The sequence below is a fragment of the Eutrigla gurnardus genome (genome assembly GCF_963514095.1).
Source record: "Eutrigla gurnardus genome assembly, chromosome: 14".
Taxonomy (NCBI): domain Eukaryota; kingdom Metazoa; phylum Chordata; class Actinopteri; order Perciformes; family Triglidae; genus Eutrigla; species Eutrigla gurnardus.
In genome coordinates, this window is record NC_139937.1 from 18,011,468 (window position 1) to 18,029,009 (window position 17,542).

A 17,542-nucleotide genomic window follows, 5' to 3' on the forward strand; every position below is an offset into this window, starting at 1 on the left:
CACGATATATGAAAGCTTGCATACTTAAACCCGACTGTACACCGTTGAGGACGTAAACTTAATTTCAATGAACCAACACGTTTTCCCAAAAAAAGATGCTCAATTTTAAACATTCTTGAACCACGTTTTGCATCTCTGCTTAAAAAAAAACAATTTTTAAAATTACCAGCGATAAAATCACTTTAATTGAACACCTATTTTTATTTGCATACTGAAAGATACAGATACAAACTTAAAATTATTCATATAAATTCCTCTTTTGTATACTGGAACAGCAAAACAAGGAGTATAACACAAAAACATTAATAGCCATATTTATTATCTTTTCCATTTCATGTGTCTTACCTTCGGTAATGGGTGTCTTAAAAGTCAACTTATGTTCAATGACAGATTTTTCCTTATCAATAATATAATGAGTCTACTGACTCTACAGTAATTATTTACAACACGACCAAGTCTTGCACAAAGACACAACCAGTATTAGATCCTACCAGCTCTCTTTGATTCATTACCCTCCCCTCGCTTCCCCCGGGTTTCTCTCCGCCCGTTTAAAGGTCTGGAAAGAGCAATAAAGTGACAAAGGGAGGAAGGAGGGAAGGAAAGAGGTGGAGGGAGGAGATGTATAAGTGTTGAGGCTATAAAATCAAACGTAGCAAGGGACAGATGCATACAGGGTTGTCTAAAACATACGGCTTATTACTGCTGAACACACGGGCCCACGTTGTGTCTGTTGTCCTCTTTGAAATAAACAATAAAAAGTTCCACCACTGAGGTGCGAGGCCAGTCGAGGGAAGACTACAATGGAGGAAGCATACAGGTGTGGAGCAGCTTCTCTCACCTGCCTCCAAAATTATAGAGTAAATAGAAGAAATCCACAGCTGGCAGAAATGAAGGAAACATCTGCTGGCAATGAGATACAGAAGGGACCGGGGTTCACTGCAATGACATGAGGAGCAATAATAATAATAATAATAATCATAGGAATAGTACAACAACAAACTGAATATGACAATGTTAAATATAAATCAAATGATTAAAAAAAAAAAGAGATAATAAAACTGCTTGGCAATAGAGGATTAAGGCTTTATCAGCCTGACCTCTACGACTAAGAGCCAGGATGTGCCTGGAGACTCTGACCCACCTCCTTCCTTCATGGCTAGCGAATGAGAGGCACAGGAATGCTCGGTTCCTACCTATTGGCATGTGCTAGGGGTCAGTCGCAAGAAGGGAGGACCTTGGCCAGACAAGAAAATTGCAGGAATGATGGCACTGCCAGAAGTCCACTTGAGTTTCAGTCAATTATTCAGTCATTCCTGGTAGATCTCCCCTGAAGGTCTACGTGTGGACCATTAAGAGATCTTTCCAGGTCCACGGCAATGAGTTCTCTTGTTGAATCAAATCTGTCCGTTGAGGGCCCAGCCCCCGAATGTTAGCAGAAACGAGACACAAGCTCACAACAGTTAAGTCTAAATACAGGGGTGTTTTTTTTTTTCTCAAGTTGATACGTACTGCTTTTTTTTAACTCTTCTCACGCTATTAAAAACAAATATCAAAACATATAATGTCCTTGTTTTAAAACGGCTGAATTTTCACCGCCTCAGAATGCAGGTCTCTGCCTCCCAACACAAGAACCCTTTCATCAAGGCGAATGAGAGCAGCTGTGCACGATGGTCCTTCGTTCACTGGCATCGATGGGAGCGTTCTCCAAGGTGGATACAGAGTGCAAATTCAAGTGTGTTGATTAAGAGTTTGCCTTGTGTGTGTGTGTGTTTGTGTGTGGGTGTTATATAGTCGTTTTTGTGCCACTAGTTTTTCATGCATCTTACCAAAAAAATAAAAAGGCCCAACATTGCATACAAACATCTCTCACTCTCCCCGGGTTGGATGCTGAGGATGAAAAGGAATCAGGGTCTGACCAGAGGAGGGTTTAAAAATCAAAATGTGTGAAAGCATGTAGGGGGGTGGAACGGTGTGACTTCAACGGTCACTGATTGGTCATTCTAATTGGTCAGCATCCCTCATCTAGAAGAGTCCTGAGGATCCTCTGGGCTCCCGTCTGTCCCTTGCTCAACATCGTCATCCTGCAAGTCCCCCCTCATAGATCCTTCCCCCGACTGGGAGCCGGAAGGTCCAGGGAGGGAGCCAAGTGAGTCGGGGATGCCGAAACCAGAGACTTCCGAGGGGGTAGCGGTCTGCATGATCTTCTGCCGCACCTCCCTGATCTTCAGCTGCAGACACACCTTGGTAGGAAATATATCGGAGTATCTCGTCTGGAAGGCTGCAGTGGCCTGAGCTAAAAACATGAGAGAGAAAAAAAAAAAACGCGTCAACAAGTGGAAATGAATTCTGAAAATGCTTATAGATATATATATGGTGTGCGTTTGTGTCTTACCTGATGGAAAGAAGCCCTGCTCCTGGAACAGCTGCATGACCAGCGCTCGCCTCTGGTCCAGTGTTCGTCGCAGGGACGAGTACGGCACCTTATCAAACTCCAGATCCGTGAGGATGTCTTCTCCGTCCGTGGCTGGGTGAGGGACACACAAGTGGAGAGGTTGAGTCTTCAGGAAACTAGTCACAATCATGTTTGTTTATGTCCCTTCAGGGGACATCATCTTACACTGAGAGCTGCTACAACCAAGCAGGTCAAATACAGCAGACATACAGTGTGTGTGTGTTACCTGTTCTGTCGAAGGTGAAGATGTCTCCCTCACACTTAGCGGCACTTTTAGGCGTGTTGGGCTCCGAGCTGCAACTTGAGCGCCGCCGACTCTTTCTCTTCGGAGAGAGTTGCTCGTCAGTGGCGGAGTCCAAATCTAGACGCACAAAGAATCAACAAACTTAATCAGCAGATATCAATATCTCCATATTTATCAGGATTCGTCACAAAAAATCTGTAATATTAACTATTTGCCACATGATTGCAGGTTCATGACAGTCACTGCAGCTATCCTACAGTTCTGTGTAAAAGTTTCATGAGAGTCAAACCTGTAGAGTTCTTCCTCTTGCGGCGATAGCTGCCCAGGATGGCACGAGGTGATGTGGCGAGACTCTGCAGGGTGGGTGAAGGCAAAACCTCCTCAGGCCGAAACTCTGGCAGCTCGGCGAAGCGCTCCTCAAAATACACCTCTGACAGCACCCTGCCAGACCAACACGCACACAAAACACAATACACAGTATATACACACCGTCCAGCCATCATTTCTGCAGCCTTAAACGCAAGATTCGTGGAGCCGTTAACTCACTTATCCACAGAGTCAAAAGTCTTCTTCAGTGGCGGTGGGCGGGCTTTGACTTTTTTGGGTGCAGGTCCTTCTTTGTCCGTCTGTGGGGGTGGCAGGGTGGGTTCTGTGGCTGATGGAGGGGGAGGAGGTGAGGAGGGCAGGGACTCCTTCCATCCAGCCTGCACAGAAAGGTCAGTTTAAGGATTTCATACAAAGTCACACTTGATGTAAGTCATTCTAAAGAAACAAAGTTCTATTCTATTCAAATGTATTATTGTTCATTTATTAATTTAGTTATTAAGCTGACTTTTTCTCAGACACTATGTTTCTATTTATTCCCATCGCACGCATTGAAAGCCTGCAGTGGATGAAGAGTGGAAGAGTTTTCACCTCCTCGTTTCACTACGTTGTGTCAGCTTGTACTCAGCTTGCAAATGTCTGTTTTTCTACAATTGAAATGTATATTTAAATTTAGTCTAATTGTCGACAGCCCTGCCTGACGTTACAACACCGACAACAACTGGGCGGTTTGTGTCCGACGTTCTTCTCACCTCTTTGGTGGTTGTGCTTTCTCTGTGTTGTGTGTCGGAGGGGTCCGCTGCACTGGAGCCCTCCAGGGGTCGGTCCGAGGACGGCAGATCCTCAGCAGGATGCGTTGATGGAGACCCCGTCTGCCCCGCCAGGTCAGGATCAAAGGAGAAGCGACTGGAAGCCGCAGCTTCCCTCTCCCTCTCTCGTTCCCTCTCCTTTTCCCTCTCTCGCTCCCTATCTTTTTCCCGTTCTCTCTCTTTTCCACGGCCTCCTCCTTCATAACTGCCTACGGGGATGTTCGCCACCGTTGCCTTCACCTTTTGAGGGGTCCTGACTGGAAGCTGGGTTAGTTTGGGTGTGCCTGGTGCACTGCCTGTAAAGCAGAAAAAACAAAAGACACATTTTAAATGGAATAGTTCCCTACAAATTAAAATCATGTAAGTCATGTGGACGCAGCCGTACCAGGTGTTTGGATCTGAAGCGGAGGACTGGAGGGCCTCATAGACATAGCTGAGCCACTAGGAGGTGCCACTGAGCTGCTACTGCTGGAGGTCTGCCTCTCCAGATGTCTGTCTGAATGCGTCAGCAGTTCTGTCTGCCTCTCGGCCAGTCTGTCAGTATGGCGCTCTGCAGGTCTGTCCGGAGGCAGGTGCCTGTCTGCCTGTCTATCCAGAGGCAGGTGCCTGTCTGCCTGTCTGTCCAGAGGCAGGTGCCTGTCTGCCTGTCTGTCCGGATGGGGCTGCGGATGTGGGTGTGTGTTTGAAGTAGGGGTCACTGTGTATTTGGACAGGATGTGGGGGGAAGCGCTGGAAGGACTGGAGACGGAGTAGACCACGCTGGGGGGTACTGCTGTCATGGAGACTACCCCTGTTGCCATGGTGACGCTCGGTGAAGGAGGGTAGATGGCGGTGACTATCTGGCCCCCGGAGCCCGAGGCAGGGGCCGGGGCAGAGGGCTGTGGAGAGTGAGCCGTGGCTAGGAGTGATGGCTGACCTGAATGAAGGAAACAAGAGCCAAATACTGTTATCATTTCCTGCAACACATGCATAACATTTTCATATTGCTTCTTCGTTGCTGATTAATATTACAAATACGTAATTCAGTCTCTCTTGCAAACTGTTGATTCAGATCCAGCGGCATAAAAATATGCATATATTCATATATATGTTCAGTGTTGCACTATAATACTCAGTAATTCATCATTTAGCCTTATAGATTTTTTCTTTCTCACCCCTGTAATCCATATAATTTAAATAATACGCATTTTGGCAACAATTGATTTTTCAGTCCACCAGATGGTGCTGAGTTTTTTCTGGTGTGGTCATGGGTGAAGTCAGTGTACTCGAACAGGAAGTTGATCAAAACAAAGAAGTAGTGTTGGTCAGTGTGTCTGTTTGACTGACAAACCCATTTTTGCTGCAATAAAAATGATGAAAAACTTAACAAGATGTTGATTTGCATATCAGTTGCACGTAGCAAGGCTGCGCTAGGTGGAAGCAGGCATTCTCCCAGAGAACGAGCTGCAGCTAAAAACACCTCGACCACGATCCTCTAAAGTGTGGAAGGGTTTTAGACAGAGACCTAACAATGTTGTTCTCTGTCAACTCTACAAATAGCTTAGCTTCACACAGCTGTACGACTATGATGCACCAACTCTTCTGAAAGGGGAAGCACCTGAAGCGATTTGTATGATAAGGATCAAAAACGCAGAGAAAGTTCCTGTCAGTCGTCGTCACTTCACATTGATTTTCTAAACGTTTCTTTATCGCCCCGTCAGAAGTTATTTTACACGATGGATCATCTAATGTTATTCAGTCGACTTTAACGGCCATGTATGACTGAGAAAAGGGTTCGACCAATGACTGTTGTTACAATCTGTAAATCATTTCCCTTGCCCAACAGTGATGCTAAATTAAATAGATCCATGCCGTACCATTTTAAGTCAAGTACTCGGATAAAAAATACTGATTCTCCAGTTCAGGGAAAGGGATGCTATGAATTACAGCTATTAAATTAATCTGTGTGTACATTTCATCCTTTTGAATCTGAGGTCTGGTATTGTTTTGATCAGGAATTTAACAAAAATGGTTTATTATCTTGTTACATTTACAGTCAGGGGGCTGGATTAGTCCCAATGAGCCTTCCACAGCACTGACCTGCAATCAGTGGCTGAACCAGCGTCTGTCCAGGTGGTGCAATGGTTGTGAACCCGATTGCTGCCAGGGGTGATGGCACATATGCAGACCCAGGCACTGGCAGGGCCTGCTGGTTGGTGGAAGAGCCTGTTGTCGTGGAGACCAGAGGCAGAGTGGATGGGACCCCTGGAGTGGACTGCACATAGGTGATCCTGGGAGGTGCAGCAAAAAGGAAGACGTGATTAGAGGAGAGAATCACCAGTAAATAAAAGAAGAGAGAATGACATCGGTGTAATAAAAAATGTCAGGAAAGGTGACAGAAGGTGTTGGACGGTGATAAAAAAGGAACAGAGACATGATTACAAGGAAAGAGGAAGACAAAAAAAGAAGTGCTGCAGTGGGGGTCAGTGGGTGAGCGTACATCACGCCGAGCAGCACTGGATGACTAGTGCTGTGTGTGTGTGTGTGTGTGTGTGTGTGTGTGCACTAGGAGCTGAGAGGTAGTGTGGGGGTGGCAGGCAGAGGCAACATGGGCCACCAGCAGCATGACTAACGCATCCAGAATAGAGCTGCACTGCTACAGCTGCACCCCTGCTGGAGTTTTTGTTTCCCTTATTGTTTGCTCGCTATGCATTAAGATATATAAATATATATATATATATATATATATATATATATATATATATATATATATATATATATATATATATATATATATATATATATATATATATATATATATATATGTTTTATAACAGCCCCAGTTACATGGAGCTTTTTATCCCGCAAATTATCACAATAAAAGTGCACTCAGAATAAAACTGCCTTGTTACAAATGCTGACGGCCATAAAGTGGCCCATTTGGAAAGGTATTGAATTATGTCTGAACTGGCACACATTTGTTGTTGTGTAGAACGCTCTTTGATTGCTTTCTATTTTTGGGGTAAGTACACTACTTATGTGTGTACTCCCCCCCCAAAGTCCAAGATAGTTGCGAGGGAATTATCTCCGGTTATGTGAATTTACTAGTTTTAGGGGAGAATCACACTCACTGCAAGATTAGTAGTGGCTTGCTGTCTCCCATTTAATAACTGCCAGAGTGGTACGTTCGGGAAAAAACAAATGTTACTTCAATAGAAACACACACAGCCCCAACGCTGGCCCATCTTTAAATGTTTACTCCTTTGTTGGAAGTCCTCTTTCTAAATATTTACCCTGGAGCATGTACACAGGACATGCAAACAGCATGCCATATCCATTTTTCCCTCTGATGTGAATCCTTTCATGGGAATCATTAGTCTGATTTATATCTTACAGAAACAAATGTTGGGCTCATGTAAACTCAAAAGAAACAATAATAATGTGACCGCTACTGATATGAGCAGTAGCCCAGGGTAGGATGAGTGGGGCTGGCAATCGGTCATAAATGGGCGCCTGTTTGTCAGAGCCGAGTCGAGCTTTACTGGCACATAATTTGTTTATAGCTCCCTTTCAGACATATGATCTGTCGGGTTTATCTATCTGTTAAAGAAACAGCTTTTGGGCAAACAAAGAGCTCTCCCTTATAGGATGGTTCAAGTCAAGTGTAGACAAAAACTACTCACAGACGGAATATAACACATGCCGACACGTCTTAATGAGATATTTAAGTTACATTCTGGCTCACATGCTGTTAAATTTGCTGAATTTTCATCTTGGAATAAAAAAAAAGATGAAAATTGTTGAGAAAGAAGCATATGTCACGCATTGAGATCATAACACTCTTCTGAATAACACTTAATACTTTTGCAAACATGACAACAACAACAACATGTTTAAATGAGCTCAACATCCAATTGATGTGCATGTCTGAAAGAGCTTTTTATATCTTTATAGTCTAGTTTAGTCAAAAGAGGCAGGCAATTACAGCATTTCACAATCAATTTAGAAAAAATCTGCACTCTTAGCTTTTTATTGTGCATCAAACTTCAGCACAGACAGCCCACAGTTGGTGGACATTGTTGTTTGACATAGTATTCCCGTTGTGGTCTACGTATATGGCTCCCCAGATGTTATCAAGTCAGCAATGGATGCCCCAGAGCAGAACGAAAAGCACAAACATGTAGTGTTCTAGGTTCAAGAGTTACAGGATTCATGTTCATCCTTTCAGTGTAGTTTGTTTGTCACTTCCTACCTGGTAGGAGGTGGTGGCAGGAGTACAGCCTGGGAGGGGGCCGATCCTGGAGCCACCACAGCAGCTGTGCCCACTGTTACAGGGAAGGGGCTGGCAGGATGGACTGCTCCACCCTGAGGCAGCTGGGACTGGACCACAGGCATGGGAGCTATCTGGATAATCTGGAATGGAAAGAGGAAGCCATTGAGAAAGGAATGAGACAAATATAAATCTATAAATGGGCAGTGTGAGAGGTGAGCTCATAATTTGGTTTTACTGAGCGTTATAAAATTCTCGTGTCAGTGTCTCGTGTGAAATTTTCACCGACCTTGCTTCCCGTCTGAGCTCCGTTCTGGACCGAAAAAGGTGGAGCCACGATGGGAAACTGCTGGGCAGGGGCTGGCGCTGTCCGTACTGTTGCCATGGGAACAAGCATTTTGCCCTGGAGCACTGGAGACTGTGTTTGCACTGAGGCAAAGAAAGAGAAAGAGGGGGAAATAGCATTTTATGAGGAGTAACCAAAGAATTATATCTACATGCACCTCGTCACGACTCCACTTTCTCCCTCTCACCTCTAGTTCCCGGGCTGACCACTCCCACTGCTGAGTTTGATGTATATCCCGTCAGTGAACTCGCACCCTGCTGCATTCCATTGGCCAGGGACATGTGTGTGGGTGGAGCTGTGGGCAGGTTGAAGATACTGGTTGGCTGGCTGAGCTGCTGAGGTGGACTCTTTGGGTTGGCGTTGGCAGGTAGGGTAGGCAGGATGTACTGAACTTGTGTGATGGCCTTACCCCCAGGGGACGCTAGGGAAGAGGCGGGAAGGAACTGGGGCTGAAGCAGGGACAGAGGCAGGGGCCCGTTGGTTTGGCTATGCGGTAGTGAAACGGCGGAGGAGGGAAAGACCTGATGCTGGGAGGGCTGATGGTGGTGGGAGGGTGTGATGAGCTGTACAGCAGGCTGAGCAGACAGAGCCCCTCCTAAAACCAAATTAGTCACTACACCACTAGGGCCTATGCCTGCACCTAAAGGATTAGGTGATGATGAAGAGTAGTACCCACCCCCGGTGGATGGTAGCCCGCCACCCGATCCCGAACCGATCAGAAAGTGCGGCTGCTGATGGGGGGTCAGGGACCTCCTTTCTGGTGGATGCGGGCTGGACGTGCCTCCATCTCTGAGTTTACTGGCGATGGGGAGCGGCGTGCTGATAACAGGACCCATGACGTTGGTCACCACCGTAGATGCCACCCTTACAGCGCCAATGCCGAGGTGTGGGTTCCCCCCCAGGGAAACTACTGATGAGGAAGGATGCCCTCCAGCGAGAGAAGTGGAGATGACTGACAGGCCAGAATTGAGGGAGAGAGATGTGGCTTGCACTCCTCCTCCTCCTCCTCCTCCCCCCTCTCCCCCAAATGTGTCCTTACCCTCTCCCTCTCCTCTCTCCTTCCTCCTGTGATCTAAATATCCTCCCCCTCCTGATCTCCCTTCATCATAACGCTTGCTGCTAGGGTAAGAGGACAGTGAGACACTCCTGCCGTGAGGGGTATGGTGTGAGGACGATGACAATGCAGAGGAGCAAATGACTGGAGCAAAAACTTTCTGAAAAAGACAAACAAACAGATGCAATTATTTTGAGAAAAACTAAATAATTGACATCTCTGAGGGCCAATTCTTTAAAATGACAAATACTATATACAAAAAAGCTCAATAAAAATATTATTATTCAAGCCAGTTACCTTCCGATCACTTTCGTCTCCAGAACCGTTCTCACTATCGCTGTCAGTCACCCGCTCCTTACACTTGAGGTCTATGGAGCTGCTAGGATAAGGGTCCTCTGTGGAAAAGAAAAAACACACTACAGCCACACTCGATAATGCTCGCAATGTATCATCCGATCAGGTCAGGGTGTACTAAGTGTCTGAATCGGCTCTTAATGCGATCAGATCTTTACAATCAAAACATGGAAATGGTCAACATGCAGTTTCTGGAAATTTGAAAGTGGGCCATTGACAGAGGAGGACATCTTCCAGCACTTTAATAAATCTAATCTGACATTGGGTTTCATCAGCAGAGTAGATCTAATTTCTCACCAATGACATCGTCATCTCCCTCCTCTTCACAGATGACCATGCGCTCCTCGTCACTGGTCATGTCCTCGCTGACTCCCCGCTGGGACCGTGACAGGGGAGGGGCATGACTCGGGAACTGACTGGCACCATCCCCACACATCTGGAAAAAATAAAAGACCCTGTAGCAGAGATGCTTTTGAAATTTAAGAGATTTCTCAATAGTGTGCGTTTTATAAGTAGTATATGCCTGGTGTGTCGATAGCTCTTCTGTGTAAATGTCATGTTTGTGAAAAGCATTTCAGAGCAAGCAGAGACTACACTGGAAAACAAAGTCTCTTCAATCAAGTCGTGTTTACAAAAACAGCAGTAGAACTCTCTCCCCGTCTCCAGCAGTGATAATGGTCTCCCATTTACAAGATGCAAAGTCGTGCATTACGGTCTACGAGCTGTGCTCCTCTCTTACCTGTGCCAGTTCTGCCAGGGCCTGTGTATTACCCCTGTCACTCCGCTCCAGGTTGTGCATGGCACTTTGAGAGAATGCTCGGGGACGGGTAAGCTGGCCCACATGCCCTTCTCCTGTGCTCCTTTCAGACACTCCCACCAGACCTGGACCGACACCTTTCAGGTCTACAGAATGCGGCTCTATGAGGGGTCAAACATAGGACTGTTAAAAGGACTGGAAAGGATCAGAATACCTTCAATGACAAGTTACAAAAATATAAACATGCATGCTGTGTATTTTAAAAACCGAATGAAACCAACCTGTGGACTCTGACATGCTCCTCTCTCTGATGTCTTTGCCCCCTGGCATCCCACGGCCCTCAGAACTGGACTTCTTCCGGTCTTTGTTACACCACTTCCAGTCTGGGTGGGCCTTAAAGTGGGCCTCCTTTACCTGTGAAAAGAAGAGGGTACAAGGAGGGAGTAAGTGAAAAGAACCATCTACTATACAGGGCTTATCGACATTTTTCAAGTAGGTTATAAATCAAATTATTATTGTCTCATCAGTTCAAATTCATAAAGTCCTAAAAATGAACTGAAAAAAAAAAAAAAGTTTCTTTTATTACACATTTATTTTCTAATTTCATGACCGTTCCAGCTTATCATGACTAGAGGTTGGCACTGAAGGATTAAGTTGCATGTTAGAGTTTTTTGTTGTTGCCTGTAAATGCATTTGTGTACCTGGAAAGCCAAATCATGGTACTTTTGTTTCTCCTTGGGTCCCAGAGCATACCACCACTCCCCAAGAATCTTGCTGACTGTCCTGTTGTCCTGGTTTGGGTGCCGCTGGTGCACCAATGCTCGATGGCGCTTACTGAAAATCATGAATGCATTCATCGGCCGCCGGATGTGGTCCTTTTCCCTCTGAAACGGCGTGCGAGAAAGACAGTACATATTTTAGTGAGAGGAACATGAAGAATGTTGACGCTGGTGATGGGAGCAGTGAGAAGACTACCTTTCCTGGGCTGCTCTTATCTCCATCTTTGGGCAGCGCACTGAGGGACTGAGTGCGTCTCTTAACTGGTGGTATAGAGAGGGGCTGCTCTGGCACAACTCCTGGGAGGAAGCTGAAAGGAGACAAAAACAGCCCTCCGTTTGTAAGCTTTATTATACATTTTCCTTAAGGACAATATGCACATGCAGGCTTAACACTTAAGCACTACTTTCTCTTCCCCTCTTTAATATTTAAAACTGGGACATTTTCTACCATCTAACTAGGATTATTTATCTTAAAGCTGCAAGTCTATCAGATGTAGACACAGAGCACAAGTAGTTCATCTCCCATGAGATACATCAGCAGATTCAGCAGATAGCTCATGCATTTCAATGGCTGACAGCGTGGCCACTGCCTTTCATATAGTGATAGAGCCCAGAGATGGAATGCTTTTGTTCCCATCTGCTTTGTTCTGGCATTGAGCTCTTCTGCCCAAATTAGCACGAGGATACAGAAAATATCACACTCCCATACTGTATGTGTGGGTACACAGTACCACACAGAAAATGACTGTGAAGGCTGACTTGAACAAATACATAACCATTTTTTTATATGCTGACACTGATAAGGTTGTATGTGCAGCGTGTTTCTTGATGTGTTTCTGGGTTTACACATAAAATACCTGTAAAAAACAACAACAACAACAACAAAATGCACTTACGGGTCATCCACATCACTCTCTGTCTCACTGTCGGGCCTCTCCCTCTCTGCCTCTCCTTTCTCCTTCTCTGGAGGGGGCTCATCAGAAGAGGGGGGAGGCCGGGAAGGAGGACCTCTCTCTATAATGGGAGGTGCCTCTGCAGGCTCCTGTAACACCGCAGCCGACACCTGACACTCTGAGGAAGAACAACAAAGAGATGCATACTTGTTCAGGACAAAGTAAACAATATATGGTATTTAAAACAGCATTAGAATCCAAGGAAAACGACAACTGGTGATAAGACATTTTCCTCCAGCCATTAGGTCAAACATAAATATTCAGTACCCGTCTTCAGACTGGCTGCTTGGGGGTGGTTGACTGGGTGCTGGCCCTCTCCTGGCTGAGAAGAAGCATCTGATTGGGTGGGTGCCAGGAAAGGGACCAATGAATGCCAGGGGAAGACTGGAACTGACCGGGGCTCCACATTGGTCCACACTGCAGAGGAAAACAGAACTGTTTATTACAGCCCACACCATCTGATGTCCAAAGCTTTCTGAAACACTTTTCCTGCTCAGAAATCATATTCAAAAGAACTATGTCTTCATGCATTTCCTTATTTGGGGGAATCATGGCAACACTCACACAAGAAATGCATTCATATTCCCATTAGAAACTAATAATTTCTTAAAATGCTCAATTCATATTTTGTAGTGATATGAGCACAACTAAAGTGTCTTTTTGTTTTAGCCATCTAATAACATCTGAGACACACTTGGTGCTGCAATTAAATAGCTGGCAGAATACAACAATATCAGTACTTTGAGAACTGCAGAGAATATCTGCTGCCACTGTAGCCCACATCAAGCCACTTAACTGGTTAAATCACTCCAACAACAACAACAGATGTACAAAAGGACTCTCTGTTCTCAATAAAAGTGGCGATGGAGAACAGAAGCTGGTACGCTCTGAATCCCTCTTAATGAGTAAGGCATTGTATACATCATATTATCTCTATTTCCACTATTAACAAAAATAAGGATGCTTCACCCAAAAACTTAAAAGTGACAAAACCGGTTTCCTAAAATAGGTTCCTATAATAATCCAACACCTTTGTTGCGTTATGCTACAAAATAATGAAATATTGCTGTATGGAACAGGTCTGGCAAAAACAAACAGGACATTGTAATATTATACAAACAGTAAGGTAATTACAAGGACTAACCAAACATGCTTAATCCTTGGCGGAGATACTGAGGATTCTCTGATGAGAACATGATTGAATGGGATCCTTTACGCTTCTCCCAAAAAGAATAACAATGTCTTTTTAAAAAAAAAAAATCTCTCTTCTACAAAACACAGAAGTCCAGATAAAGAAACATCTTTAATCAAAAATCTCGAGCTGATATTGCCGGGAAGCTCACAGATGACAGGCGCTCAATGGAATCTGTACCCGTTTCATCCCCACAGGTTGCAGGTTCATTCACAATAATAACTGCATCATCAACCCGCATCATAGGGATGTCAAGATGTGGCATGGAGAGTGAACCTTTATTTATTTATTCTTTTTTAGTTCCAATGCGAGTAAAAAGGAAATATATCTGTCAAATACAGCCAATGTTTCCGTATCGCAGAATGCCGCAATTTAATAACGGAGAAACAGCAATCAAACATCAGTGGACAAAATGTACTATGAACGATTACAACACGACACAAAACTCAAGTTAAATCTGTAAGAATGACACAGTGTAACGACGACCCAACTCGGACGATGAAAACGACCGAAGGCAACGATCCTCCTCCCTTTGGTCTAATTACCCCCGATGCCCTCTCCCTGTTTGTTTACATTACTCCAGCGGCTCGGTCGTGACGGGGTTAACAAGGCCTCGAGCCCATCCACGGCCTGGATTAGAACACCCGCCCGGAAACTACGCAGTCCTTCGGGTCCATGTCAAACCTTACTCTGCGCCACAATACAGCCGCGGACAGGTGGGCTTGGCGGCTGTTCGGAAGCCCATAAAGCCCCCCCTAGCTGAACCAGCTAAACGTCTGCTGTAAGAGGGTTTAGTATCGATCAGGCTAGGCAACACTGCAACGAGCAAATCGGACCGATCAAACCAAAAAAAAAAAAAAAAAAAGGGATTCGTCTAACTTGGAAGAGCTGCTGAAGGAAAACGCGTTGTGTCAAAGAGTGCACTGTTTTGCTACACGTCGACTTTAATACTTGTTGACTCGTATAATAAACCAACAGAGACGCTCGTTTAGCTGCCTTTTGTAACAGCCGGAGCCTCACATGCACCGCTCCGAACTGAACCAACCTCTCGGGAACGCCCCTGGTCGTGCACCCGCTGCACAGACGGAGGTAAAAGAAACGCAATTGTTCTCATGTCTCAACTACAAAGGCGTATTCACGCGTACTGGCTGCCAAAATAACCCAGCGAACATTGGTAGACGAATGCATTACGCCAAATACTAAACTTGTTTTTTTTTACTCGATACCTGCTCCAAGAATTGCACCGTGCACCTGTCTTAACCTGACAGTTTAAGTTAACACCTGCCAAGATCCGAAATCGCCTATCGAAAGCGATCAACTTGAGTTCATCCGTGTTTACTCGGCATTAGCAGGCGTCGTTGACTGTAAATCTGGTGCATTCGTCCATCACCAAGTGCTTACAAGCCTCCCTAGCCATCGGTTTGATTACCAAGAGAGCTAACAAACACTACCATCTCTGCTCCAAACTCTTGGCTGGTCTCTGTGCAGTCTTCAATCTACTAGCTCCTACCCTACCTGGCCAATCTAGCCACGGACCTGACGTTAGCTAGCAACCCGATGAGTCTACAACACAGCGTTGAAAGCGACCACTGTTGAGGACTCCTGGCTACAGTAGGCGAGCAGAAAAAGGAGGATGAATCGCAGTTATTTCTCCTCCGCGAGGCAAGCGAAACGAGCGAGCTGGTTGAAGATGCCCGAATACCGGACCGGAACCCGACGGGAGGGGGCTCCACAAGAAGCGAATACAGTGCCGTTGGGTTAAAGCCGCCGCTGATATCCGTCCGTTTGCAGCAGGTTAGCTAGCCACTTCGCGAGGACGACATCGGCGCGCGCGCACACCGTCCAGTTCGTGTGCTTCTTGTTGTTACGAGGGTTGTTTTGGTCCCGAAAAGTCCTCGTAGCATCTCACCAGCTCCCAGTCCGAGTTTTACTCCCTTGTTTTTTGTCTCGTTCTCTCTCCCGTAAGCCTTGGCCCTTTCTTTCTCTTTCCCTCCCTCTTCCTCTTGTTGTAAACTAGGCTGCTTGCCCCCCCCCCCCCCGTAAGGCCCCCCCTCCCCTCCTCGTCCTGTCAACCTCGCCCAGCCTTGTCCCGCCCTTTCTCGGCGCCCGGCTATTGGCCAAGGCAGCCACCTGTCATCGCCTCGTCGCTAACGCTGATTGGTCAGTGTGCGGTGGAATGCCAGTCATATGCAAATTAGACCCGGCTTTTCGACCAACGGCTCTTCGTATCACATAAACTGAACTAATCTTAAACATAAAATACCCATAAAAAAAATGTAAGGCTAATGTTTTTACACAAAAACACAAGTTGGCATTCAAGTATGTAATTAAAAAAAGTGTAGTTTGTCTTTCTTTCAGTAAGCCCACCCCGCGCTCCTGTCATTGGTTCAAGAGTCGTAGTAAATCTTGACTGCTTCGTAAAACCACCAATCAAAAGCCGAAACTCAGATGTAGGCCAACCAATAGCTTAACAGAAGTTAGACAAGATCCCTCCCTCTTACAAATGCTCGGCTAAAACTGTAATACCTATAACGACCATCCGATGCAGGAAGGCGCTAGTGAGCTATGTACAGTTTAATTTCGACGCTCCTTTTGGGCTTTTTATGCAGTCTGCACAGGGAAGGGGGGGTGGTGATGATGAGGGCTCTGGGGTCAAGATGACAAAGCAGATCCACACCAGTTAAACCTTTATGAGTATGCAGGGTCATGCTGCGTGCCATTTGTGTGTTTTCTTCTGCAACATAACATGTCTATAAATGTATGTGTTTTCTTTCTCTAATAATGCTACTCAGCTTTTAGGAACACAGCTAACAGTAGGGACGTGAGTGGTGTACTTTTCCACCACAAGAAGCCCTTTCAAATCCCCAAACATTTTTTCCATCTCTCCATCACGCAAATGGGCCTCCTCCAGACAGAAATGTAAAAGTTCTGATGCAACACTCACAGGGAGAAGGAGAGGGGGGAAGACAGAGAGAGAGAGAGAAGAAGAAGAGAATTGAAAACAGGGGTGTATGGGTGGTTTAGAAAGAGAGGGAAAATGGGTGGAGAGGACCAGAGGGTAAAAATAGACTGAGAGTCATTTTCAGAAGGAGAGACAGGGAGGGAGAGAGGGAGGGAGGGAGGCATGGAGGAGGAGTGGGTGGGTGGAAAGAAAACAACTTGTGAAAACAGAACTTCTCTCAAAGGGAAGAAGGGTGAGGGGGCCAGAGATGGGGGAGGTAAAGGTAGACAAAGAGAACGCATTTAAAGAAGTATTTAGGTACAACGCAGCTACAGTAGAGAAGACAATGACTCGGTTTCCTGTCATACTGCATGAGTCAAGTAGTCACGCTCCGCTTAGCTCATCTATCCATAAAACAACTACAATACTGGGAGGGACTTAATTACCACTACCAGCCAGTCAGCTCATTTGGAGCTCGGCTGACCAATAAGATTGTGAGAGCCGCTGGCAGCCGCTGTCCTTAGTAGTGAAAAAAGTTAACCCTCTCAGTCCTGGGTTTGATTTCTCTAATTAAAAAAACAATGACAAATCTAAATTTGGATCGAAAAAAAGAAATAATACTCTAAAAAGGGGAGTATATTTGTAGTTCAAAGCGTCAAAAACTGATTAAAACATGTCTCTTTCATCCTCAATATAAACCACAAGCTTTGTTGTGAGCAGCTTCATGTAGGAAGTATAAACCGGGTCATGGTTTTCTGGAAAGAGAAACTGCTGCTGAGTTTTTCAAATGTAGTTTTTGACCCTTTGAGCACCAAAAGCCGAGCGCCATATAGTCCCATTATATTCTGCAAAAGGCAGACATCTCTACAGTAGGTATGTCCATGATATGCAGGCAACTCACACCAAAACAATCTACATTGATTAACACTGCAGGTAGGAGTACAAATACGTATTTTTGATTTTGGGATGAACTCTCCCTTTACTGAGGCTTTCCAGACAGGTTTAAACTAATAGTCATTAGAGAGAGAGAGAGAGGAGATTAAGGTTTATCAACTGCACCAAGCTCTCACCGAGTCAAGCCGCTGAAT

The 17,542-nt window shown here is 45.4% G+C and overlaps 1 protein-coding gene across 1 annotated transcript in view; it reads right to left on the reverse strand.

Annotated features, from left to right (window-relative positions):
- Positions 1-298: 298 nt before the first annotated feature.
- The window catches only part of cicb (capicua transcriptional repressor b), a 26,776-nt gene continuing 9,532 nt past the window's right edge, over positions 299-17,542 (reverse strand). The window contains exons 2-20 of the mRNA XM_084027806.1: positions 12,589-12,738; positions 12,265-12,439; positions 11,565-11,676; positions 11,291-11,473; positions 10,871-11,003; positions 10,572-10,750; positions 10,130-10,268; positions 9,776-9,873; positions 8,612-9,638; positions 8,368-8,507; positions 8,061-8,221; positions 5,909-6,099; positions 4,215-4,745; positions 3,773-4,125; positions 3,243-3,400; positions 2,986-3,137; positions 2,679-2,813; positions 2,393-2,524; positions 299-2,293 (exon numbers count right to left, since the gene is read on the reverse strand). Coding sequence (XP_083883932.1) covers positions 2,019-2,293; positions 2,393-2,524; positions 2,679-2,813; positions 2,986-3,137; positions 3,243-3,400; positions 3,773-4,125; positions 4,215-4,745; positions 5,909-6,099; positions 8,061-8,221; positions 8,368-8,507; positions 8,612-9,638; positions 9,776-9,873; positions 10,130-10,268; positions 10,572-10,750; positions 10,871-11,003; positions 11,291-11,473; positions 11,565-11,676; positions 12,265-12,439; positions 12,589-12,738 — 4,424 coding nt within the window. The 3' untranslated portion in view covers positions 299-2,018. The remainder of the gene's footprint in view (positions 2,294-2,392; positions 2,525-2,678; positions 2,814-2,985; positions 3,138-3,242; positions 3,401-3,772; positions 4,126-4,214; positions 4,746-5,908; positions 6,100-8,060; positions 8,222-8,367; positions 8,508-8,611; positions 9,639-9,775; positions 9,874-10,129; positions 10,269-10,571; positions 10,751-10,870; positions 11,004-11,290; positions 11,474-11,564; positions 11,677-12,264; positions 12,440-12,588; positions 12,739-17,542) is intronic.